Source organism: Oncorhynchus nerka, linkage group LG3 (genome assembly GCF_034236695.1).
Source record: "Oncorhynchus nerka isolate Pitt River linkage group LG3, Oner_Uvic_2.0, whole genome shotgun sequence".
NCBI classification, from domain to species: domain Eukaryota; kingdom Metazoa; phylum Chordata; class Actinopteri; order Salmoniformes; family Salmonidae; genus Oncorhynchus; species Oncorhynchus nerka.
In genome coordinates, this window is record NC_088398.1 from 11285132 (window position 1) to 11310186 (window position 25055).

General features: G+C 41.2%; 2 protein-coding genes across 2 annotated transcripts; one reads left to right on the top strand and one right to left on the bottom strand.

Moving 5' to 3' along the window:
- Positions 1-3829: 3829 nt before the first annotated feature.
- Positions 3830-4843, bottom strand: LOC115114486 (telethonin-like). The gene is made up of 2 exons (XM_029642753.2): positions 4631-4843; positions 3830-4407 (listed from the first exon to the last, which is right to left on the bottom strand). The coding sequence occupies exons 1-2, from the start codon at positions 4780-4782 to the stop codon at positions 4005-4007; spliced, it is 555 nt and encodes a 184-aa protein (XP_029498613.1). The 5' UTR covers positions 4783-4843; the 3' UTR covers positions 3830-4004.
- Positions 4844-10433: 5590 nt separating this feature from the next.
- Positions 10434-24695, top strand: LOC115102658 (frizzled-6-like). The gene is made up of 8 exons (XM_029622827.2): positions 10434-10627; positions 12245-12556; positions 15844-16040; positions 16340-16748; positions 18653-19255; positions 21717-21865; positions 22038-22469; positions 22588-24695. The coding sequence occupies exons 2-8, from the start codon at positions 12371-12373 to the stop codon at positions 22742-22744; spliced, it is 2133 nt and encodes a 710-aa protein (XP_029478687.1). The 5' UTR covers positions 10434-10627; positions 12245-12370; the 3' UTR covers positions 22745-24695.
- The last annotated feature ends 360 nt before the right edge of the window (positions 24696-25055 follow it).

Consider the following 25055-nt stretch of genomic DNA (forward strand, 5'->3'; position numbering starts at 1 on the left):
TTCAACACAAGAAATCATGACCAAAAACAAGCAGACAGGTTATGCACACCCTCATTTCCAGTGGTGTAAAGTACCTAAGTAAAAATACTTTAAAGTGCTACTTAAGTATAATTATATATTTTTGTTGCGTTGGGGGGCTGTACTTTACTGTTTATATTTTTGACAATTTTACTTTTACTTCAATACATTCCTAAAGAAAATAATGTACTTTTTACTCCATACATTTTAGCTGACACCCAAAGGTACTCGTTACATTTTGAATGCTTAGCAGGACATGAAAATGGTCCATTTTACACACTTATCAATAGATCATCCCTAGAACATTCCTAGAACATGCTCTAGATACTCAACTAGTCTAAAGAAGGCAATTTTTATTGCTTCTATAATCAGAACAACAGTTTTCATCTGTGCTAACATAATTGCAGAAGGGTTTTCTAATGATCAATTAGCCTTTTAAAATGATAAACTTGGATTAGCTAACACAACGTGCCATTGGAACACAGGAGTGATGTTTGCTGAAAATGGGCCTATGTACGCCTATGTAGATATTCCATTAACATTTCTAAGTGACCCCAAACTTTTGAACGGTAGTGTATGTTTTGAGAGACAAATAGTGCTCATTGTGCAAATGTATGCCTATTTGTTTTCAATAAAAATTGGAGACCAAAATGTGTTTACATGCTGTGAAAATTCTAAGCCAACCCCATCTTTTTTGTCCCATAGTTGGGCACACGTCAGTTTTGTTGCTAAACAACCAACCCATCGATTAGTGAATATGAACCATGTGAACCATGACTAGAGAACTGTGCAGCCATATTTCAGAGGCAGTGCCTTTTTAATAATGGGGTATAACGTCAGACTGTTCAAAAGAGACAAATGTTTACCCATGAAACAGGATCTGGCCTGCCAGCCCAATAAAGTGAGTTAGATAAGGATAGATAAGACAGGTGTGTCTGCCCATGCTTTATCAGCTTCCTGAAAAAAACCTGCAAAGCTCTATTGAGACTCATTGTGTGGCTGTGTGATCAGCAAGGCCTTAGTAGACAATGATGTGTATTTTTTCATTTTTTTTTTTTTACCTTTATCTAACCAGGCAAGTCAGTTAAGAACAAATTCTTATTTTAAATGACGGCCTGGGAACAGTGAGTTAACTGCCTGTTCAGGGGCAGAACGACAGATTTGTACCTTGTCAGTATAAACCCTGAATTGCTAATGCTATATAGTGGCCAGTGAGAGGCTTTGAAGCTACTGGCTGCCATATTGGTACTCCCCAGAAGGAGCCGTTCTCCATAGGAATGAATGGAATTGTACTTTATTTTAAAAAATGTTCAAAGGACAAAATTACATATATTTAAGTATTTCTTTGTTGTAGTGGGGACAGCAACATTTGTAAAAAATAAAATAAAAAATGTTTAAATGCTTTCTGGAATATTATTTTAGGTGTTGATTTAGAATTTTCAGGTTCAGGTCACTTAATATAATTTAAAAGTATGCATTATGGTGTCTGTAATAGAATATACTTATCAAAAACAAATGTAGACATTAATACATTTATTTTATAGCATTAAAATGGCTCCGTTGCAGCTTCAAAACAGTGCCCCCTGCCAATATTTAATTAACCGTAGTACTACATTCGGGTAGGTATGGTAATCCTTGAGGCATAGTAATCCTCTATCTGCTGTATCTACGGCCAGGAACAAGTTGTTTCACCCCACCCCAGACAAGGGTGCTGGTTCTAGGCTGAAGCAGTAGCCCAGGGTGCCCAAGGTTCCTATGTGGGAAGGTGGGACAGAGGTGTGGAACTGTAACTGAACTTGAACTAGGAGGACCATGGACGGGACTCAAGAGATATTTCAGCTTCTGCTAATGTGATGCCTAGTCACTCTACCCCTGCCTTTATGTACATATATGCAAATACCTCATACCCATGCACAGTGTTATATTTCTGGTACTGCCTGTATATAGCTTCATTATTTTGTATTTTATTCCTCTTGTGACATGTATAATTAGATTTGATTGATTTGACTGGATTTTGTCAGCAGTGCTCTGCAGAGTGGGGCAACTACACTGAGTGTAAAACATTAGGAACACCTTTCTAATATTGAGTTACACCCCCTTTTGCCCTCAGAACAGCCTCAATTCGTCAAGGCATAGACACTACAAGGTGTTGAAAGCGATCCAAGGGGATGCTGGCCCATGTTGACTCCAATGTTTCCCACAGTTGTGTCAATCTGGCTGGATGTCCTTTGGGTGGTGGACCATTCTTGATACACACAGGAAACTGTTGAGCGTGAAAAAACCAGCAGTGTACTACCATACCCAGTTTAAAGGCACTGAAATATTTTGTCTTGAGCTTTCACCCTCTGAATCACACATACACAATCCATGTCTCAATTGTCTTAAGGCTTAAAAATTCTTATTTAACCTGTTTCCTCACTTTCATCTAAACGGATTGAAGTTGATTTATCAACTGACATCAATAACGGATCATAGCTGTCACCTCGATTCACCTGGTCCGTCTGTCATGGAAAGAGCAGGTGTTCCTACTGTTTTGTACACTCAGTGTATACTGTGTGACACCAAGCTGTTTTTCTGTAGTAACTGTATGTTCATGATGCCACCTTGTGGTATAGATGTTTAACTGTATTATCAAATACAACATTACCACAGAAATGAATTAGTATAGAGTACCACAGTATGAGTCATAATACCCATAAAACCTAGTGGTCAAAAAGGGAAATGGTTCCAATAGTTTTTCCACCATTCATTTTCCACGTAGGGGATTTAGAAACACTTCAAATAAGGGCTGTGTTTTGTGTAGGCATACGTGACATTTTAACAACTGTGTAATATAATTTATCAATATATTTGCCTGTATTTACCCCCCAAAAAAAGAATGCTAATTAACTGCTAATGTGGCTACCATAAAGAACTACAAATACCATGATAATTTGAAAGAGCCTGAAGATTTTAGGCAAAGGTAATATTCTCTGGAATAACTATCTAATGTTAGCTAAATATAGTAATTAATAAATTGGCTACATTTCTTTAAATTGACAATTCTGTCAACTGTCTTGGGCAAGTTTTAAATTGGCACAATACCTGTTAGAAAAGGTGTCATCTAGATATGACCTGCAGGAGCTTGCAGGGATTTGCAGTCTTGCATGATGTCTACTTTGATGATAATTAGTATTTTTGAAACTGAGAGTAAATAATGGTGAATATATTGATAAAAGTCAACTTGTCCATGAGATATTTACATGGTTTTCAAAATGTCTTGCCAGGGTAAGCTTACATGAAACACAGCCCATATTTCCCTATGGGAAAAATTGTGGAAAAACAATTGGAACCATTTCCCTGTTTGACCACTATGTTTTATGGGTATTATAACACCTCCACCGTGGGGCTCTAACCTTTAGAATGTTGTTACTGATGTCAACTATAGGCAAGTCTGTCTGTGAATGAAATTAAATAAACACGCCTGTGAAAATACATACTGAATGGGTGGGGGATGAGATCCCATAAATAAATCCTTTGTTTGGATTCATTTTTATTATTTGATGTATTTATTACATTATAGATCACATCACAGTACACCAGTCAAAATGTTACATGTAGGTATAGGAAAGGCATTTTCATTTCCATCTTGATGCTTCACCACTAGATGGAGACATTAGCTTCTGTTTCCTTGTATCGCAGCACCAGCTAATGTCCATGACAATACCTTAAGAGGTCCTACATGAGGTTTGCCAATAAAAAACTTTCCTAGGTTGAATATACTGACCATGATATCTATGATACTGATCAAGAAAATGTTGTCAATTCACTTTATCCTTTCCACATGTTAACAGCTCCCTCAACACAACTTTCACAGCCAGAATTATGTTAAAAGTCTCTTTATAAAGAAATTAATCATTCCCTTCACCTTTTCCTTTGCCCATTTACACATTGCTGATATAATTTCCTCTGATTTGACCTCCAACGTCCTGCATTCATTCTTCCTTTCAACCCCTGAAGGAGTGTGAAAAGTCACGTGTTGGGGATATAAGACTAGATGCCCTGAAGTTAACATGGTTAGGTTGGGAGACTTTAGGCAAGTCCTTAGTGATTTCAAAAATCTCCTGTTTATCTGAACATACTCCTTTGGCGATCGTCTCAAACTCCATGATAGACTTGTACTCTGATGGAGAGGGAGATCTGTACAGGTCTTTGGGTGAGGCGGCTTTGCTGGGAGTGAAGATGGGCACACGGAGGGCGTTCTTGTACGGCAGCTGGTACTCCTTCAGCATCCCACCCCTTGTGCCCATCTTGATCCTCTGACTGGGGTTTCTCTGGACCAAGAAAATAACCACCTGTTTTTGCTTGTAGGTCTCCTTTCTCGAGGAGTCGTTTTCAAACAATGTGGTCCTGGAGTCAAGCAATAGTGTTTTTTAAAGAGCCGTTTGAAAGTGTCCTGCTGTTCTTAGACACATGATTAGTAAGACCAATATAATCTTTGTGAAAATGTGTTAATTTAGTGAATGATGATATTGAATTTGTGGCACACATTGAACATGAACAACAGCACTTGGCTGGAACAGTGATTAAAAGCTAAATTTGATGAAACTATCGATCATGCTAATGTTCATACTGTTGTTCTGGTCTCGTTTCCATCACCAAGTCCAGCCAAATGGCCTGGTCGGACTCCTTCTTCTCCTGGTCCTTCTCCTTTACATCACAATGGACATTTACCAGATACACATCCCCACTGTTTAGACTGTTAATCTTGTGTGTGTAGAGCATAGTGGAGAGAGAAGTGAAAGAGTTGACTAACTCCCTGTTAGATGTGCTAATCTATAGGCTTCTCTGGGACTTGCTTTTGGCTGGAGATGAAGGACAGTTGGTCTGTGTGTGAGGTTGTGTGTTGTACTGTGGTTCTCCAGAGCCTCTTATAATGTTAAGGTTCTATTTTTACCCTACTACATCATACCATTGCCAATGCTGTCACCGTGGTTGGCTCAGGTTGGTTGGTGTTTCAGGTTGGTTCACAGCTGTCCCGTGAGGAAGGTAACCAGTTGAAAGAGTGACTAACACCAATAATTTCATTGAGTTGTAGTAGCATTGTATTAACCACACAAATAGGTTAAAGGTCAGTCATGCGCCTCAGACTTTTCACATACCTCATAGGCTAAATGCTTCAGGATATTTCTCAAGGTAATATGACCTCTGGTACCAGAGTTGAGCACATAGTATACATTGTATTTAATCTTTCACCCAAATGTCAGAGCCAAAATACAGGGAACATTTTGATCTTCATCTGAATGTATTTAACATTCATTCATCATTCAGAGTCCATTGTTCTTGTATCATGCGTCAAAGTTTTCATCATCAGTGCATGTATTAGTGGACAGATTACCCAGGTATTCCTCCGTAAGGGTTGCCCTGTAGTTATATTGGTACAATAATTCCATGTGATGATGTAGAGGTATAGATCCTGGAAATGCTAGCATGCTATCTGGAAGTTTTGCAATAGATGGACCTCTCTTTACATTGTCCTTTAACAATACTGATTTTGTCACTGAACAGATTGACCAGATTTGAGTAGTAAATAATATATTTAAGATAGTTTCAACATCAAGGCCTTTTTAGCGATGCCATACATGCTATCTAGATAATTTTCTAAAGAAAACAGAGAATTGTACAAGTTTATGTGTGCCTTTACTGATCACCAATCATCACTTTGGACAAACAATATGTTATGCCACATTTGTCATAGACCAACTGTGGGTCTCACAAGCAAGTTGTTGTGTATAATAGTTCCTTTCTGTTAAATGGCCTTTTATTGTCCCCAGCATAAGGTGCACATGTGTAATGATCATGCTGTTTAATCAGCTTCTTGACATGCCACACCTATCAGGTGGATGGATTATCTTGGCAAAGGAGAAATGCAAGGATGTAAACAAATTTGTGCATAGACTTTGAGAAAAATATACTTTTTGTGCATATTTTTTATTTAATCTCATGAAACATGGGACCAACACTTTACATGTTGCATATATATTTTTGTTCAGTATACATTGATAAATCATGGCTGATGGGTCTATGAGACAGTATAACGGCCTCTGATTGAGGAACATCAAGTGCCCGCTGGGGAAATGATTTGGGGTCATTCTGTAAGGTGCATGGTCAGGTTTCAGAGTCATTGCCAGATCAACACAGCCTCAGAAACAGACACCCTGGCTGTCAACCTCGGCAGCTATTCCCCAGCCCCAGCCACTTTCTGAAGCTATGTCCCAGCAAGCCCCTGCGCTATTCCCTTTCTGTCCCACTGAAAAGGACACTATGATGAAACAGCTTTATGCCATGAGTTCAGCGGGTAGGTATGTGAGCAATGATTGATGCAGTGATGGAAGATTGAAAATGTCTCCCTGAACTGACATTCTCTGCATACAGTGCCTTGCAAAAGTATTCATCCCCCTTGGCGTTTTTCCTATTTTGTTGCATTACAACCTGTCATTTAAATGGACTTTTATTTGGATTTCATGTAATGGACATAAACAAAATAGTCCAAATTGGTGAAGTGAAATGAAAAAAAGAACTTGTTTAAGTAAAAAATCAAAAACTGCATACAGTATGTATTCACCCCTTTGCTATGAAGCCCCAAAATTAGATCTGGTGCAACCAATTACCTTCAGAAGTTACATAATTAGTTAAATAAAGTCCACCTGTGTGACATCTAAGTGTCACATGATCTCAGTAGATCTCAGTAGACCTGTTCTGAAAGGTCCCAGAGTCTGCAACACCACTAAACAAGCGGCACCATGAAGACCAAGGGACGTCAGGGACAAAGTTGTTGAGAAGTTCAGATCAGGCTTGGGTTATAAAAAAATATCAGAAACTTTGAACATCCCACGGAGCACCATTAAATCCACTATTAAAAAATGTAAAGAATACGGCACCACAACAAACCTGCCAAGAGAGGACCGCCAACCAAAACTCATGGACCAGGCAAGGAGGGCATTAATCAGAGGCAACAAAGAGACCAAAGATAACTCTGAAGGAGCTGCAAAGCTCCACAGCGGAGATTGGAGTATCTGTCCATAGGATCACTTTAAGCCATACACTCCACAGAGCTGGGTTTTACGATAGAGTGGCCATAAAAAATACATTGCTTAAAGAAATAAATAAGCAAACACATTTGGCGTTTGCCAAAAGGCATGTGGGAGACTCCCCAAACATATAGAAGAAGGTACTCTGGTCAGATTAGGCTAAAATTGTGCTTTTTGGCCATCAAGGAAAACGCTATGTTTGGTGCAAACCCAACACCTCTCATCACCCCGAGAACACTACCCCACAGTGAAGCATGGTGGTGGCAGTGTCATGCTGTGGGGATGTTTTTCATCGGCAGGGACTGGGAAACTGGTCAGAATTGAAGGAATTATGGATGGTGCTAAATAAATGTACATTCTTGAGGGAAAACAGTTTCAGTCTTCAGAGATTTGAGACTGGGATGGAGATTCACATTCCAGCAGGACAATGACCCTAATTATACTGCTGAAGCAACACTTGAGTGGTTTAAGGGGAAACATTTAAATGTCTTGGAATGGCCTAGTCAAAGTCCAGACCTCAATCCAATTGAAAATGTGTGGTATGTCTTGCTGTACACCAGCAGAACCCATCCAACTTGAAGGAGCTTGAGCAGTTTTGCCTTGAAGAATGGGCAAAAATTCCAGTGGCTGGATGTGCCAAGTTTATAGAGACATACCCCAAGAGACTTGAAGCTGTAATTGCTGCAAAAGGTGGCTTTACAAAGTATTGAATTTTGGGGGGTGAATAGTTGTGCACGCTCAAATTTTCAGTTTTCTTGTGTTGTTTCTGGTTTGTTTCACAATAAAAAAATATGTTGCATCTTCAAAGTGCTAGGCATGTTGTGAAAATCAAATGATACAACCCCCCCAAAATCTATTTTAATTCCAGGTTGTAAGGTAACAAAATAGGAAACATGCCAAGACTTTCACAAGCCACTGTACCTCATACAAACTTTCCCTCTTTCCAGCATTGATAATGTACTGTCGATGATTCAGGAACAGAACAGTCAAAGTTGATTATGTCACAATTCAGTGCCACATACCATTGTCAGCAATAGGTGCTGCAGCTGTTATCATGCATTGCTCCAGGAAGCTACATTGGTGTCACAAAGCTTAGTACTTCAAATACATCAGCAATTCTTCAGCCCAACTTCACATGGAAAATTAAATGAACAAGCTGTCACAGGCTATGGCGTGGGTTCTTGGCATTACCCTCTAGCCGCGAGGCTGAAACTTAGTAAGCTGGTATTGGGCAATGACAGTTATCTTGGATTCATCCCAATGAGAACAGCCTGTTCTGTTGAATCCATCAGTTCCCAAGGAAAATATGTATGATGCAGAGTTATCATGGCACTGAAAGTAAATGAGCAAAGGTTCATTTCAAACAACAACAACAGAGCATAATGTTACTTCTGATTAAATCTAAAATATTGGTTATCTGTTTCCTCGGATAATGCTTTTTATAACTTTATAACATATAAAATATGATTAATCACCCTCCGGGTATGGTATCAAGACTAATTCAAGGTTGAGTAGGCTAAGTAAGAAGTGTGTTCACAAATGTACTGAAATTTATATTATATGTAAATAGTTTATGATTAGTGAAAGCCATAATGTAGTTATGTTGCTAGATACTTCACCCTATTAGCAGAAATCGTATTTTTCTAAGTAATTTTAGCTGTCGGCTGTGGCGTTAGCTGTTCGGTCTAAACTGATTCACAAATCATGGGAATGTATCATGCTATGCAGACTGACTCCCAGAGGCCGGTGTTGCTAGGAAACCCCCTGCACTTGCGGGGCAGGTGGCTTGCTCCCTTCGTGGCTAAAGCCAATATGAGAAACGTGCCATTAAACATTTGTGCTATGAAACAACATAAATACGTGACTCTGCCCCACAACAATTATTTTCTAGATTCCTGATAGTGTTGTTCGACAAAGCAAGGAAAGTAAAACTTCAAAACGTTATGTTTTATTGGAATTTGCAGCTGTTGTTGGTAAGTAATGAATCTGCTAGCTTCTGACATGACTTTCTATATCTTTAAGTGTCTGATATCGCTGATTAAGACATTTCAATTAGGTCTGAATGGTGAGGAAACATGATAGGGTTGATGGACATAGACGGGGAAAACATGACATAAAGTCCAAGACACGATCCAGTGGGATAATCAGAAAAGGGAAATTAATGTGTGATTAAGTTAAAGATGCAGTCCGGGATCTTAAGCACAACACATTTGTAACATAGTGGATTCATAACATTTCATACAAATTGCAAAAATGTAACATATCTTACGAAATGAATGACAAAGTACACCATTGGATTACATAGTAAACAAAAAAAATGTGTACCCGTTTTGGCTTGTGAGCACTACATTCAAAACTACTGTCTGAAATTATCCAAAAGTTCTGGAGCATCACTTTAATGGCTGATGACAAACTGAATTATTCAACTCCATTGTTCCTACAAACCAACGTTAGTGGGCGTGGCGTATCGTTTCGCCGGAGCAAGGAGTTTGAGTAGCCAGGCATCTTTAATTCTGCACCATCAGGATGCAGTGGTCGTCCACTTATGGGTACATGATGGAGGCTACTTGTGTGAAAGAAACAGCTGCTGATGGGACAGCGTGAATATAAGTGTTTTTCAAGTTACAGGTTTTCTAGTCAATCTTTATTTTCTGAAGGCAAGTCAAGTGCTATGCTGCCAGACCCAATCCCCCCAGTTGAGAAAAGAGGAATGGGCAGCACCTTTGACCAAAATTAGATGGTATAGAATGCAGCCGAGATTGTATGCTAATTATTGTGTTGATGACATGTGACCCCCTAAACACGACTTCACTTACTGTAGTGCACTGCCTCTCATTTGTTTTTATAACCTGATAGGCCTACTATCTAGTCGCTAAGTGTCTCAACTCAATACTTCTCAACTGTATGTGTCAAGATGTTTCCAGACATCAAGATGAAGATGATGGCTAAGTCCTATGCATGACATTTAGATTTTTGATACCGAGTTTTGTCCCCAAAATGGGCTACAATATGATACACTGTAGGCCTATGCTTCGTATAACCATTCCTGCCATCTGCTGGTGAATCCAGTCAGTCACATAATACAACCATGATCTGCATTTCCTTGTGTCATTTCATCTGCAGCCTTTTTATGTGAATGTTGTATCTTTAATGTTCATCTTGAATTCTCCCCTTACAGTGAAAAATATAATAATTTAAGAAAAACCATAATTTAATTGTACAAAATTGATACAGTGTTATGATGCATGTATTATCTGAGCTCGAGGACTATCCATCTTGGAATAGTACCACTATAAAATACATAATGTTTGTGGCTACACTGTCTACGCTTGATAATAGCACCTGCATATAACAACGGCCAGTATTTCCCGGGATTGTTACTGTAATGGGTGTTGTATCGAACACCGAGACAGACAGGATGTGGAGCTGAAAGAAAGAAGGCGGAGAATAGTTCAAAGTCGCTGGAAACATTGTCGCAAAATCCGAAAGGATTGCAATGGAACGATGACCTTTATTTAGAATAAACTAATAACGAAAGGGTAAGTGTAATTGTGACTTTTCTGTCCTTGTCTAAATACATGTTACATTCGAAACTATTCGAGGCCCTTTCCAAGGCACTGAAACAGGGATATTTACTAGTCGCACTTCCCGAAGTTGGCTGCCAAACACGGGGAACAAATGGAGATTCCGAATGCCAATTTGGGAAAAACATGAAGGAAGGAACTGTATATTCCCATTCTATTCCATGTAACTGCAGTATTCCATGTAACAGCAGTGTAATTTTCTTACACCTTTGATAATAAGGTTTATTCTGAAGTAGTTGTTTTTTACTTTAAAAATGAAAAATCTATGTTTTTTAAATAATTTGACTGGAGTGTACGTGATTTGTAACCAAGTCAAAACATTTTACTATTCAAAAGCCTTTTCTCAGTGCTATTTTTGTTAGTAGCCTAATTTGGGAATCGAATATGTTTTTTGTTGGCTAAACTATTCCAAACTACTGAACATGATAGAAACAGTCACGTGGTTCGCTATATGCCAATCGATACAGTAACAAAACATTAGATTGTTTGGTAAAATCATAATAATAATCATTAAATCAGTTTTGATTGATTTGTTTATTGTTAAAGCAATTCTCTCCACGACTCAAACATGTAAACATAAACAAAACAACCATACAAAAGTGCATAGGACTATTGCAGCAGATTAAAAAGTGAAATAAGTGATTTATGTTCTGCAGTACAGCAAATGATACACTTATTGAATGCAAACTGCATGCATTCCAGACAGTGCTTTCTGTGAATGATTACCTGTGTGAGATTAGATGGCGTGGCATGCTCCAATCAGACATTGTTACATACCAGACTTCACAAGACACTTAAAGCTTTAAGCCTGTATCAACAAGCTGATGCTGTTATTGAATTAGTCTGCAATTCAGTGTGCAATTCCACCACATAATCTATTCTCCACGGCAGAAGAGACTGGACAGATGTATTTCTCACTGGCAATAATCCACTCAGATCAATATGAATTATCTGTGTGTAACCTTTATTTAACTAGGACAAATGATTATTTACAAGTACTTTGTAAAGTTTATCAGTAAGGTGTTATAAATATTGACGTTCAAGGCCCAATGCAGTGAAAAAACGTGATATCCTGTGTTTTATACATATTTCCACGCAATGAGATTAGAATAATCCTGTGAAATTGTGATATTATGATAATGCCCTTTTGATGTAAGAGCTGCCTGCCTGGTGATATCAATTAGTTAATAGAACAGTAAGAAAGAGTTCAAAACCTCTCTGCCAATAACAGCTAGTTTTCAGTTTTCCTTTCCCGACTGAGACCACTCCCAGACAGTCCTAGCAAATATCTTTGCTAAGAAGCTACTCATTTTTTGGGGACCACTTTAATTGAAAACAAATCACATTAAGGTACTTAATTGTAACCAGAAATTATTTGAAATTGAGAAAAAAATGCTGCATTGAACCTTTAATGCTTTGGAACCAAACTCCATAATAGCCCTTCAAAAACACACCAGATAAATTATACTCAGTTCTTTTTTAAAGCTTGGGATTTCCAAACATGCCACCGTGCTGATGCCGTGGTGGCAGATGGGAATGTTTTACCTGTCGTTACTTCTTTTGTCTCCATAGGACCCCAGCAAGCCTAGAGGAATGTAGATGAAGAGTGATTCGGCCTCCAACATAAAGTTATCCCTCCACTGAACCAAATAGGGCTGTTTATACACAAAGAGTTTAGCCTAGCAACCGGCTGCCACCATGATGATATCCAGGTTGGTCTGGGTGTGCCTGGCACTGCTAGGGGCGAGGAGCTGCCACGCCCACAGTCTATTCACCTGTGAACCCATCAAGGTGCATCGCTGCCTGGGGATGCTCTACAACATGACTTTCTTCCCCAATATGATGGAGCACTATGACCAGGACATAGCAGCCAGCAGGATGGAGGTGAGTGTTTTTCACTGTGATAAAACCCTTAGATTTCAGAAACGTCCAGAGTAGTGATGCTGGGCGGGCGGGCAGGTGAGGGCAGCGATTGGTTGAAGAACATGCATTTAGTTTTACTTGCATTTAAGCGCAGTTGGAGGCCACGGAAGGCGAGTTGTATGGCATTGAAGCTCGTCTGGAGGTTAGTTAACACAGTGTCCAAAGAAGGGCCAGAAGTATACCGAATGGCGTCATCTGCGTAGAGGTGGATCAGAGAATCACCAGCCGCAAGAGCGACATCATTGATGTATACAGAGAAGAGAGTCGGCCCGAGAATTGAACCCGGTGGCACCCCCACAGAGACTGCCAGAGGTCCCGACAACAGGCCCTCCGATTTTGACACCCTGAACTCTATCTGAGAAGTAGTTGGTGAAGGCAGTCATTTGAGAAACCAAGGCTGCTGAGTCTGCCGATAAGAATGCAGTGATTGACAGAGTCGAAAGCCTTGGCCAGGTCGATGAATACTGCTGCACAGTATTGTCTTTTGTCGATTATATCGTTTAGGACCTTGAGCGTGGCTGAGGTGCACCCATGACCAGCTCTGAAACCAGATTGCATAGCGGAGAAGGTACGGTGGGATTCGAAATGGTCGGTGATCTGTTTAACTTGGCTTTTGAAGACCTTAGAAAGGCAGGGTAGGATAGATATAGGTCTGTAGCAGTTTGGGTCTAGAGTGTCTCCCCCTTTGAAGAGGGGGATGACCGCGGCAGTTTTCCAATCTTTGGGGATCTCAAGACGATACGAGAGGTTGAACAGGCTAGTAATAGGGGTGGCAACCATTGTGGTGGATAATTTTAGAAAGAGAGGGTCCAGATTGTTTAGCCCAGCTGATTTGTAGGGGTCCAGATTTTGCAGCTATTTCAGAACATCAGCTATCTGGATTTGGGTGAAGGAGAAATGGGGGAGGCTTGGGCAAGTTGCTGTGGGGGGTGCAGTGCTGTTGACCGGGGTAGGGGTAGCCAGGTGGAAAGCAAGGCCAGCCGTATCTATAGTAATAGATGCATGCAGTACCTACTGCTGACAGACAATCTGACCAAATGGCCTGTTGGAAAGTGTGCCATAATGGGATCTAGGTATTGTTATGAAGTTGACTCTCCTGTTGCTCTTCTGTTCAGTGTTATTCGATAGGAATTTCCGGGTTGAGGACTAGCCCTTTCCTTTAGGGGCATTGTTCCTGTTACGATGTCAATGTGCCAATATTCCACTAGTGTTTGGCAGCTTAGTGGTAACACTTTCAGCACCTGTAAGGAAATAGACCTAAATAGAGTGAAAAACGAGTATATATTTTTAGTATACATTACACACTCAACTAATGCATTTTGAAGTTAGGATGACATATTGCGTAGCCGCCCTTTCCTGCAGTCAAATGACCAAATCGCCGTCTAGTGGCCTCATGGGTGAAATGTTATTCATATTTTCATAATTTAATAATTAATTAAAAAAAATGTTTTTAACTGACAGAAATCCGGTGTTTCTATGTCAAACGGTTTTGTTATTTTTCAGTCTTCTGTGATATATATATAAAGTGTAATATTGGGATGCAATATTTTTATTTAATACATTTCAACTCTATTTCTGACATGGTATAGGTGTTTTCTTTTTCTAAAGCCCATAACCATGTGTGTGAGGTGTATATTTGTTTATGACTACCAAGAAACACTCTGTGTGACCCTGATTTAGCCCACTGCAGTAAAAGGTTAATTGAGTCATTGCTATCCATAGTCAAGGGACCTTGTGTGGAAATCCACAGTAGAGGGATCAAACTTTTTGAATGAGGATATACAGAGTCCCCAATTCCAATACACTCTAAACAGAAAAATACAAGAAACTGCAGATTGTAGACTAAAAAGAGCTCTTTGAGATGGAGTTTGGAACCTCTAAAGAAGTGAAACAAGGACTCATACAGTCGGAGAGCCAGTTCCCCAGCCCCCGTCTAGATCTGGGCTGCAGCCAGCCTGGAGCTGGGGAAAGGGAGAGAACGTTAAATAGTGTGGTTGTTAGATTGGCCCTGTGCTGATGGGGAAATGTTGCTTATACAGTGTAAACATCGGCTGGATTCACTGCCTCCAACAGTCATAGTTCTTTCTGCATAACTGCTTTTGTAAACTGAACAGGACTGTTTGATAACATGGCGTATCTGATCCAAACCAAGTGGCCCTTAGATTAAGATGGCAACATGATACAGTCTGTAACCTTTGAAGGATACAGTTATAATTGTTTTGTTGAATGATTTGGGGCAGTCGTTTCAGATGGTATCTTAAGCTTTTGTGATATGGTCGTTACTTCGACAAGATCTGTTTATTTGGATAACTCTGTTAAGCGTGACTCAACAATGCCAAAAATAACCATTCATGCTTTGGAAAGATATGTTTTCATACTTTGGTAGAAATAACTGTGAACTGTTTAACGGTTAAGCTTTAGTGTGATGGAATGGATACTGAGCAGAAGCCCAACAGTTCTGTCCATTCCAGTCAACATCCCTCTTGACTCCTGGTTTCCAAATAGTCCCAGAGTCATTTCCTGATGCCCCCCCCCCCTACTCAAATCTGTTGAAACTGAGACAGCCTGTGAAAGGAATCCTTTGTGTGGCACCATCATACAGTGCATTACAGCCTCTTATGTACTGTAGCCTTTTTTGCTTTTCCAACCAAGTCACGTGTACAGGAAAATAAAACTATTCTATTTCTGGATCTGCCCATGGCAAGGGAACTGCATGGACTGTATTGTGGCCGGGAGTGACGGTATTAACCTCAGGTTGACTGACTTTTTAATTACAAACTGTTGTGATGTCTAGATGAATCTAGTTGAAATCAATATTGGTTGTTTGTATTAAAAACATGCCTGACCAGTTGTTCAGCTCCACCCTTACAGGTACAACTACAGGAACATGGTACTAATATTTGCTAGGGTAGAAAAATTCTGGTAACTTTCCCAGGTTTTCCCAAAATCCTGTTTGGAAGATTCCTGGAATTAGGACAGAAATCCAGAAACTACAACCAGGACTTCTGGAAAACCTTTGAATTGAGGGAAATATACTGGAATTTTGCAGTCCTAGTATTTCTTGAACCATAAAAATCTGAATGGATCTATGTCTATCTTTTGCTCTCTCCCTTTCTCTCTTTCTCCCTCTCTCTCTCCCTTTCTCCCTCTTTCTCTCTCTCTCCCCCTCTCCCTCTTTCTCTCTCTCTCCCTTTCTCTCTCTTTCTCTTTCACTCCCCCTGTCCCCTTCCCTTCCTCTGTCTCCATAGCCCTTCATGCCGTTGGTCAACCTGCGCTGCTCTCCGGACGTACATCACTTCCTGTGTCAGGCCTTTATCCCAGCATGCACTGAGGACACCAAAGTGATCCGGCCATGTCGCGACCTTTGTGAGAAAGTGAGGTCAGACTGCAGGAAGGACATCAGCACCTTCGGCATCACCTGGCCTCCGGAGCTGCAGTGCGACAGGTAAATGTGACTGACTGAGTTGAACTCAATTCTCCAGGTCTCAGGCCAGGTTACTCATCAACGTGGGTGAGGTTCACTGAACCACAACATCTGTTACATACATAGGCGTGTTGTACTGTGCCAAGTTGTATAGATGAAAAGGCACATGCCTGACCTTTTTCAGATGACCAAATAGTAAGCGTTTATAAACTGCTTGCTAACAGCCAGTTGACCAGTTATTACATTTATCAGCACTAAGTTTTGAAATGGTATTCATTTAGTTATGGTTTTGAATCTTTACCCTACTTTTTCTCCTCTAGGTTGGAAGATTGCCTCTACTCTCCAGATGGCTCAGTCCTGCCACCAACCAGAGTGACCACACCCAAGACCTCTCTGTCTGCCAAGAGGGACATGGGCTTCTGGTGCCCCTTTCAGCTGAAGACCCGACCCGGCCAGGGATCCACGTTCCTGGGTGCCGGGGACTGCGCTCCCCCTTGCTCCAACATGTACTTCAAGCCCCATGAAATCGAGTTCGCCAAGACCTTCATCGGGGTGTGCTCCATCGTCTGCCTCTGCGCCACACTCTTCACCTTTCTCACCTTCCTCATCGACGTCAAACGCTTCCGCTACCCTGAACGGCCAATCATCTTCTACGCCGTGTGCTACAGCTTCGTGTCGCTCATCTACTTCATTGGCTTCCTGCTGGGGAACAATGCATCCTGCAACAAGGTCTGTTTATGTCTGTGTCTGAAATGGCAACCAATCCCCTGTATTGTGCACTCCTTTAGACCAGCCCCCAGAGCCCTATGGACCCTGGTCTAAAGTATTGTACTACAGTGCATTCGGAAAGTATTCAGACCACTTTTTCTACATTTCGTTACATTAGTCTTATTCAAAAAGGATTTTAATTGATTTTTTCCTCATCAATCAACACACAATACCCCATAATGACGAAGCAAAAACAATTTAGCATTTTTTGGGGGGGCAAATGTATTAAAAAATACAAATATCACATTTACATAAGTATTCAGACCCTTTACTCAGTACTTTGTTGAAGCACCTTTGGGAGCGATTACAGCCCCGAGTCTTCTAGGGTATGACGCTACCAGCTTGGCACATCTGTATTTGTGGAGTTTCTTCCATTGTTCTCCGCAGATCCTCTCAAGCTCTGTCAAGTTGGATGAGGTGTGTCGTTGCACTGCTATTTTCAGATCTCTCCAGAGATGTTCGACCGGGTTCAAGTCCGGACTCTGGCTAGGCCACTCACGGACATTCAGAGACTTGTCCCAAAGCCACTCCTGTATTGTCTTGGCTGTGTGCTTTGGGTCATTGTCCTGTTGGAAGGTGAACCTTTGCCCCAGTCTGAGGTCTTGAGTGCTCTGGAGCAGGTTTTCATCAAAGATCACTCTGTACTTTGTTCTGTTCATCTTTCCCTCGATCTTCACTAGTCTCCCAGTCCCTGTCACTGAAAAACATCTCCACAGAATGATCCTGCCACCAACATGCTTCACCGTAGGGATGGTGCCAGGTTTCCTCCAGATATGACGCTTGGCATTCAGGTCAAAGAGGTCAATCTTGGTTTCATCAGACCAGAGAATCTTGTTAGTCATGGTATGAGAGTCCTTTAGGTGCCTCTTGGCAAATTCCAAGCGGGCTGTCATGTGCCTTTTACTGAGGAGTGGCGTCTGTCTGGCCACTCTACCATAAAGGCCTGATTGGTGGAGTGCTGCAGAGATGGTTGTCCTTCTGGAAGGTTCTCCCATCTCCACAGAGGAATACTGGAGCTCTGTCAGAGTGACCATCAGTTTCTTGGTCAACTCTCTGACCAAGGCCCTTCTACCCCGATTGCTCAGTTTGGCCGTGGCCAGCCCAAGGAAGAGTCTTGGTGGTTCCAAACTTCTTCAATTTAAGAATGATGGAGGCCACTGTGTTATTGGGGACCTTCAATGCTGCAGAAATGTTTTGGTACCCTTCCCCAGATCTGTGTTTCCACACAATCCTGTCTCGGGAGCTCTACGGACAATTCCTTCGACCTCATGGCTTGGTTTTTGCTCTGACATGCACTGTCAACTGTGGGACCTTATATAGACAGTTATATGCCTTTCCAAATTATGTCCAATCAATTGAATTTACCGCAGGTGGACTCCAATCAAGTTGTAAAAACATTCCAAGGAGGATCAATGTAAACAGGATGCACATGAGCTCAATTTCGAAAGTCTCAAAGCAAAGGGTCTGAATAATTATGTAAATAACGTATTTCTGTTTTTAATTTTTAATAAATGTGCAAAAATTTCAATTTTTTTTCTCTTTGTCATTATGGGGTATTGTGTGTAGATTGAGTTAAAAAAGTGAATTTAGTCCATTTTAGAATAAGGCTGTAACGTAACAAAATGTAGAAAAAGTGAAGGGGTCTGAGTACTTTCCAAATGCACTGTATGTAAGGAATAGGGTGGCATCGGGATACAGCCCATGCCTTGTGATGTATGTCTTATGACGATATCTGAAGTCATGTAGCTATATATTGTGATGTTTTATATGTATGCCAGGTATACTTGTTTTCCTAGCAAACTTCTCTATGGGACATAAAAGTAGTCATTCATCCGTTAATCTATTTATTCATTCATTCATCCCAGGCGGTGCACCCGGCTGCCATGGACACGGTGGTACTGGGCTCCCAGAGTAAAGGCTGTACGTTACTCTTCATGCTACTCTACTTCTTCTCCCTGGCCGGCATCGTCTGGTGGGTCATCCTCACCATCACCTGGTTCCTGGCCGCCGGGCCCAAGTGGAGCTGCGAGGCCATCGAGAAGAAGGCGGTGTGGTTCCACTCTGCCGCCTGGGGGATCCCCGGAGCTCTAACTGTCATGCTACTGGCTCTCAACAAGGTGGAGGGAGATAACATCAGCGGGGTGTGCTTCGTGGGGCTCTATGATCTGGACGCGCTACGGTACTTTGTGCTGGCGCCACTGTGTATCGGGGTTGTGGTTGGGCTGTCTCTGCTCCTGGCTGGGATTGTGTCGCTCAACAACGTGCGTCAGGTGATCCAGCACGATGAGAGGAACCAGGAGAAGCTGAAGAAGTTTATGATCCGTATTGGGGTGTTCAGTGGTCTGTACCTGGTGCCCCTGGTCACTCTGCAGGGGTGTTATATCTATGAACAGAGCCAGCGCTCCACCTGGGAAAACACCTGGATCAATGACCGTTGCCAGGAGTACAGCATTCCCTGCTCACACAAGGTAACACACGCTCAGCACTAGAACATTTTCATAATAATTTGATATCTCTATGAATATATGCTGCTGCAAAATTTATCTAACATTAATAGATGTTAAAAATCATTGCTCTTCTTATGCCTTCTTTCAGCCACAGTAAAATGTATGATTATATTTGGCAGATGTTTAAATGGAAATGGTATCATTAAGCAATAAGGCACGAGGGGGTGTGGTACTCTACAACATCCGTAGAGTATGTCCCTATCTCACACAGGAAGCGGCGCAGGTCCTAATCCAGGCACTTGTCCTCTCCCGTCTGGACTACTGCAACTCCCTGTTGGCTGGGTTTCCCATTTGTGCCATCAACCCCCTGCAACTTATTGAGAACGCTGCAGCCCACCTGGTTTTACAACTTTCCCAAGTTCTCCCATGTCACCCCACTCCTCAGCACCCTCCACTGGCTTCCAGTTGAAGCTCGCTTTCACTACAAGACCATGGTGCTTGCCTACGGAGCACTGCCTCTCCCTACCTATGCTCAAGCCCTACACCCTAACCCGAGCACTCTGTTCTGCCACCTCTGGTCTCTTGGCCATCCCACCCCTATTGAAGGGCAGCTCCTGCTCAGCCCAGTCCAAGCTCTTCTTCTTTTTTATAATAATAAAATATTCCTGAAACAACAAAATTGCACTTGACCCCCCCACCCTCTTTCTAGCTTTGCTGATAGCTACTTTATTGAGAAAAGGTGTACTTACTGTGATATGTGGTTGTCCCATCTAGCTATCTTAAGAGGAATAATTAAGAGGAATCTCTCTGTATAAGAGCATCTGCTAAATTACTCAAATGTAAATTCTCTCAACCAGCTTCACCTGGAATGCTTTTCCAACAGTCTTGAAGGAGTTCCCACATATGCTGAGCACTTGTTAGCTGCTTTTCCTTAACTCTGTGGTCCGACTCATCCTAAACCATCTCAATTTAGTTGAGGTCGAGAGATTGTGGAGGCCAGGTCATCGGATGCAGCACTCCATCACTCTCCTTCTTGGTAAAATAGCCCTTACACCGCCTGGAGGTGTTGGGTCATTGTCCTGTTGAAAAACAAATTATAGTCCCACTAAGCCAAAACCAGATGGGATGGCGTATAATTGCAGAATGCTGTGGTAGCCATGCTGGTTAAGTGTGCCTTGAATTCTAAATAAATCACAGACAGTGTCACCAGCAAAGCACCCCCACACCATAACACCTCCTCCTCCATGCTTTACAGTGGGGAAATACACATACGGAGATCATCCGTTCACCCACACCGTGTCTCACAAAGACACAGCAGTTGGAACTAAAAATCTCTAATTTGGACTCCAGACCAAAGGACATATTTACACCGGTCTAATGTCCATTGCTTGTGTTTCTTGGTGTCCTTTAGTAGTGGTTTATTTGCAGCAATTCGACCATGAAGGCCTAATTCACAGGTCTCATCTGAACAGTTGATGTTGAAATGTCTGTTACTTGAACTCTGTGAAGCATTTATTTGGGCTGCAATTTCTGAGGCTGGAACTAATGAACTTATCCTCTGCAGCAGAGGTAACACTGGGTCTTCCATTCCTGTGGCGGTCCTCATGAGAGCCAGTTTCATCAAAGCGCTTGATGGTTTTTGCGACTCATACTTGAAGAAACTTTTAAAATTCTTGACATTTTCCGTATTGACTGACCTGCATGTCTTAAAGGTATGATGGACTGTCGTTTCTCTTTGTTTATTTGAGCTGTTCTTGCCATAATAGGGATATCTTCTGTATACCACCACTACCTTGTCACAACACAACTGATTGGCTCAAACACATTAAGAAGGAAAGACATTACACAAATGAACTTTAAACAAGGCACACCTGTTCATTGAAATGCATTCCAGGTAACTACCTCATGAAGCTGGTTGAGAAAATGCCAAGAGTGTGCAAAGCTGTCATCCAGGCAAAGGGTGGCTATTTGAAGAATCTCAAATATGAAATATATTTCGATTTTTGTTTTGGTTACTACATGATTCAAATCAAATCAAATATATTTATATAGCCCTTCGTACATCAGCTGATATCTCAAAGTGCTGTACAGAAACCCAGCCTAAAACCCCAAACAGCAAGCAATGCAGGTGTAGAAGCATTATTATTATTATGTTATTTCATAGTTCTGATGTCTTCACTATTATTCTACAATGTAGAAAATAGTCCAAATAAAGACAAACCCTTGAATATGTAGGTGTTCTAAAACCTTTGACCGGTAGTGTATATGTCTATTATTACACGGCTAATGGCTTGGCCATATACCACAAACCCCCGAGGTGTCTTATTGCTATTATAAACTGGTTACCAATGTAAGTAGAACAGTAAAAAGTATTTTTTATGTCATACACGTGATGTACCACAGCTTTCAGCCAATCAGCATTCAAGGGCTCAAACCACCCGGTTTATAATACAGTTTATAACACTGTAATGTTGTGTTTCAGACTACAGAGTCTGGTCGTCCAGACCTGTCCCTATTCCTCATTAAATACCTGATGACCCTGGTGGTTGGGATCTCAGCTGTGTTCTGGGTCAGCAGCAAGAAGACCTGCTCAGAATGGGCCTTCTTCTTCAACAGGACCAGGAAGAAAGAGTAAGGACACTTCACTAATGCCTGTCTCTCAATGGCACTCAAAGGCAAAAGTAGTGCATTATATAAGGAATAGGGTGCCATTTGGGAAGCAACTTGGGTTTTACAGTATGCAACATTTACAGATTGCAGATGATATCATTCTACTGTGTTCTAATTCTATTTCTCTATCCAGCCCCATTAGTGAGAGCCGCAGAGTTCTCCAGGAGTCCTGTGAGTTCTTCCTCAAACACAACAGCCGTGTCCAGCACAAGAAGAACCACTACAACCCCGGCTCCCACAAACTCAAGGTCATCTCCAAGTCCATGGGCACCAGCACTGGTGCCTCAGCCACAGGCAACCACGGCACCTCAGCAGTGGGTAACCATGAGGCCATCCGGGGTCAGGCTTCTTTCTCAGAGGCCAGGGGCTCATCTGAGGCCTCCGCCAGGGAGCAGCTGGAGAGGGGCAGCTCCACCCGTGGCTCCAGGCTGAGGGAGAGGGAGAAGCAGCCCAGTGGACAGGCCCTGTCTGGGGGGAGAGAGGGGGCAGAGAGACGTAGTAAAAAGGGCAGCTCCAGCAAGGTTAGCAGCCGCTCAGAGAGCTTCCACAGAGTCCCAGAGGGAAGGTAAAGACAGATACTTTCACCGTTTTGCCCAAGTACTTTCTGACCTACACATACGTACTTCAAAAGGTTTTGTCCACTCCACTGTTTACAGGTTGTTTTTTACAAACTTGTCTTGTAGGATGACTCCCCGGAGTGAACTATCAGAGACGAGACAGATGCCCAGTGGACAGCACCTGGCTTTAAGCCACTCCCACAGTGGCAGTGTGAAAGGCTCCGTCCCTCACCTGGTTCGCCAGTTACCAGAGGAGAAAAAGGACAAGGACTGCAGCTTTTGAGCCCAACCAGCAGGCTCCTATGATACTTAACACCAACAAAGATGGGTGACTCTGGTCCTCAGGGGCTGGACTGAGTGTCTGCTGGTTTTTGTTCTGTTCTTCCTTTCAAATGAGCAACTGATTTAACCTGTCATACCATACCAGATGTGTACACTCGGAACAATCAGTGATATTAGTGGATCGGTTAAGTACCTGAGGGAGAATAGAGAGTTGAGAAAATCCAAAGGACAGGAGTTTTCCTTCACACCACAGAGACGGGAAGGAAGAGACTAGGTGGGCCACTAAGGTCCTAGAGAGTTCCCTTCAGTGACCGACCCAACAGGTGTAGCTACTGTACATCAGTCAGCTTGACTGGATCACTGGACACATCAAGGTGAATGGGGTTAGAGAATCATGCAGCTCTTCAGACCAACAGTTGTATTTCCCTGCTGTAAAACAGTCACTTCGGTTGACATATTGTTTATTTACTTATGAAAGCTGTACTTTTCTGAGGGTAGATTGATATGTAAAGTGTGTAGAATATACACTGGCAATATTTATGTAAACTATTTTATTTTCTATCACTGGACTAGTCTTTACACTGAGTTTAAGCGCTTGAAAATCTGAAAATCGTGAATGTTTCACCAAACAATCAGAACTTCAACGATATCTAGCTGTGGTGGTTAACTCTTTTTATTTTATTTTTGTATTCAAATGGTTAATGTCATGTATATGTAGACAATTCCATCATGAAACAATGAGAAGCAAGCAGAGCAGTTCTGTAGTTAAAGTAATTGCAGTAGACAGGAGGTTCTCACTACCAATACAATCAGTATGCTACTCTACTTTTCATTCCTTTTCCATTAGTGTTTTTCAGTATATCTATAAATAGTTACATAAGCATTTTTCAATTTGCTGACTCTCCTCATTAACTTAATTTCCAGTAAATCTTAGTGGAGCATGTGTTTTTTTATACTACAGTTTCTAGAAGAATGTGCCTTGTGAACTGAATCATGGTCTTCAGATAACCTACTTTTTGTCTGTCTACCTACAGATGCTTTACATGTGTGACAGTCATTCCATGTGTGCATTCATCTCCAGTGAAATATGTGGACAAAGTAACCAGGCTTACTTCTGGCTCTTGACCTTATGTAAGTTGTTGTGGTTGGACATCTCACTACACTAGAGGAGTTACCACTTAGAGATGAACCCAGTGCAAATACTGAGTGATACTGTACAATTTGTACAGAGATCGAATGTCTTTTTTTGGAGTTTATATTTCTGTTACGCAATTATCTTTAAACCAAATATAGTAGGATGTATACCTAACATAACTGATGATCCAATATGAAAACACCAGTAGAAAAATCAGAGACGAAATCCAATCCAAAGCATGTACCTAGTTGAGTTGATCTTTTTTGACAAACGTGTGGGTTTTGTTCAGTATTTCAATTGTCATGATTCTTACCGGTAATCCATGAACTGTGTTTGACTACACATTTTTCTTGCAAGCATTTTCCAGAAAGGCCTGTTGGGAATAAGTCTTGTACACTGTATTAATAAAAACCATGTATCCATCCATACATACTCACAATAATTTGATAAGTATTTGAATCCCTCCCATGCTGAATTGTTTTATTGTCTTTAATCTGAGCCTGTCCTTGATCTTCATCCATATCTATTGTATATTATTATGTGGCTATCAGAAGATAAAGGTTCCAGCTAAAGAGAATGTGTTATCTTGCTTCCACTCCTTCACACATGAATAATATAACCACTACTCATCCTTGATTGCACATAGACTTGTTTAGACTATAGATTTTTTTGTATATATATTTTAAATTCCCTATACTTTTTTGTGAACTTTTGTAGTCTTATGTTGTATGTACTATTTGATATATATTTTGTATCAATTATATTTCCTTTTAATAAAAGATTATTGAATCAAATAAAATGTCATTTGTCTCATGAATGGATGCCTAGTTTTGTGTTCCCCAGTGAACCATGTTGTCATGTTTGTGTTAAATTCCGTGTTCAAAACAACTGGGAACTCGGAAATCCGACTGGGAAAAATCTTTTCGAACATTCATCCAACTCGGAATTCCAAGTCGGAAACTCTGGTGTCTTTCTAGAGCTCAGACTTTCCGACCTGAAAATAACTGACATCATGATTTGACCTCGTTCTTTTCTGGGTTCCAGTTGTCTTGAAGCACCAATATACATAACCTATAATTGTTTGTAGTCATCAACATTAATCATCAGCTAGTCTACAGGAAAAATACTTAAGGAAGATTTCAATTAAATAAGCCTCCTTTTCAAAACCCATTGGAGG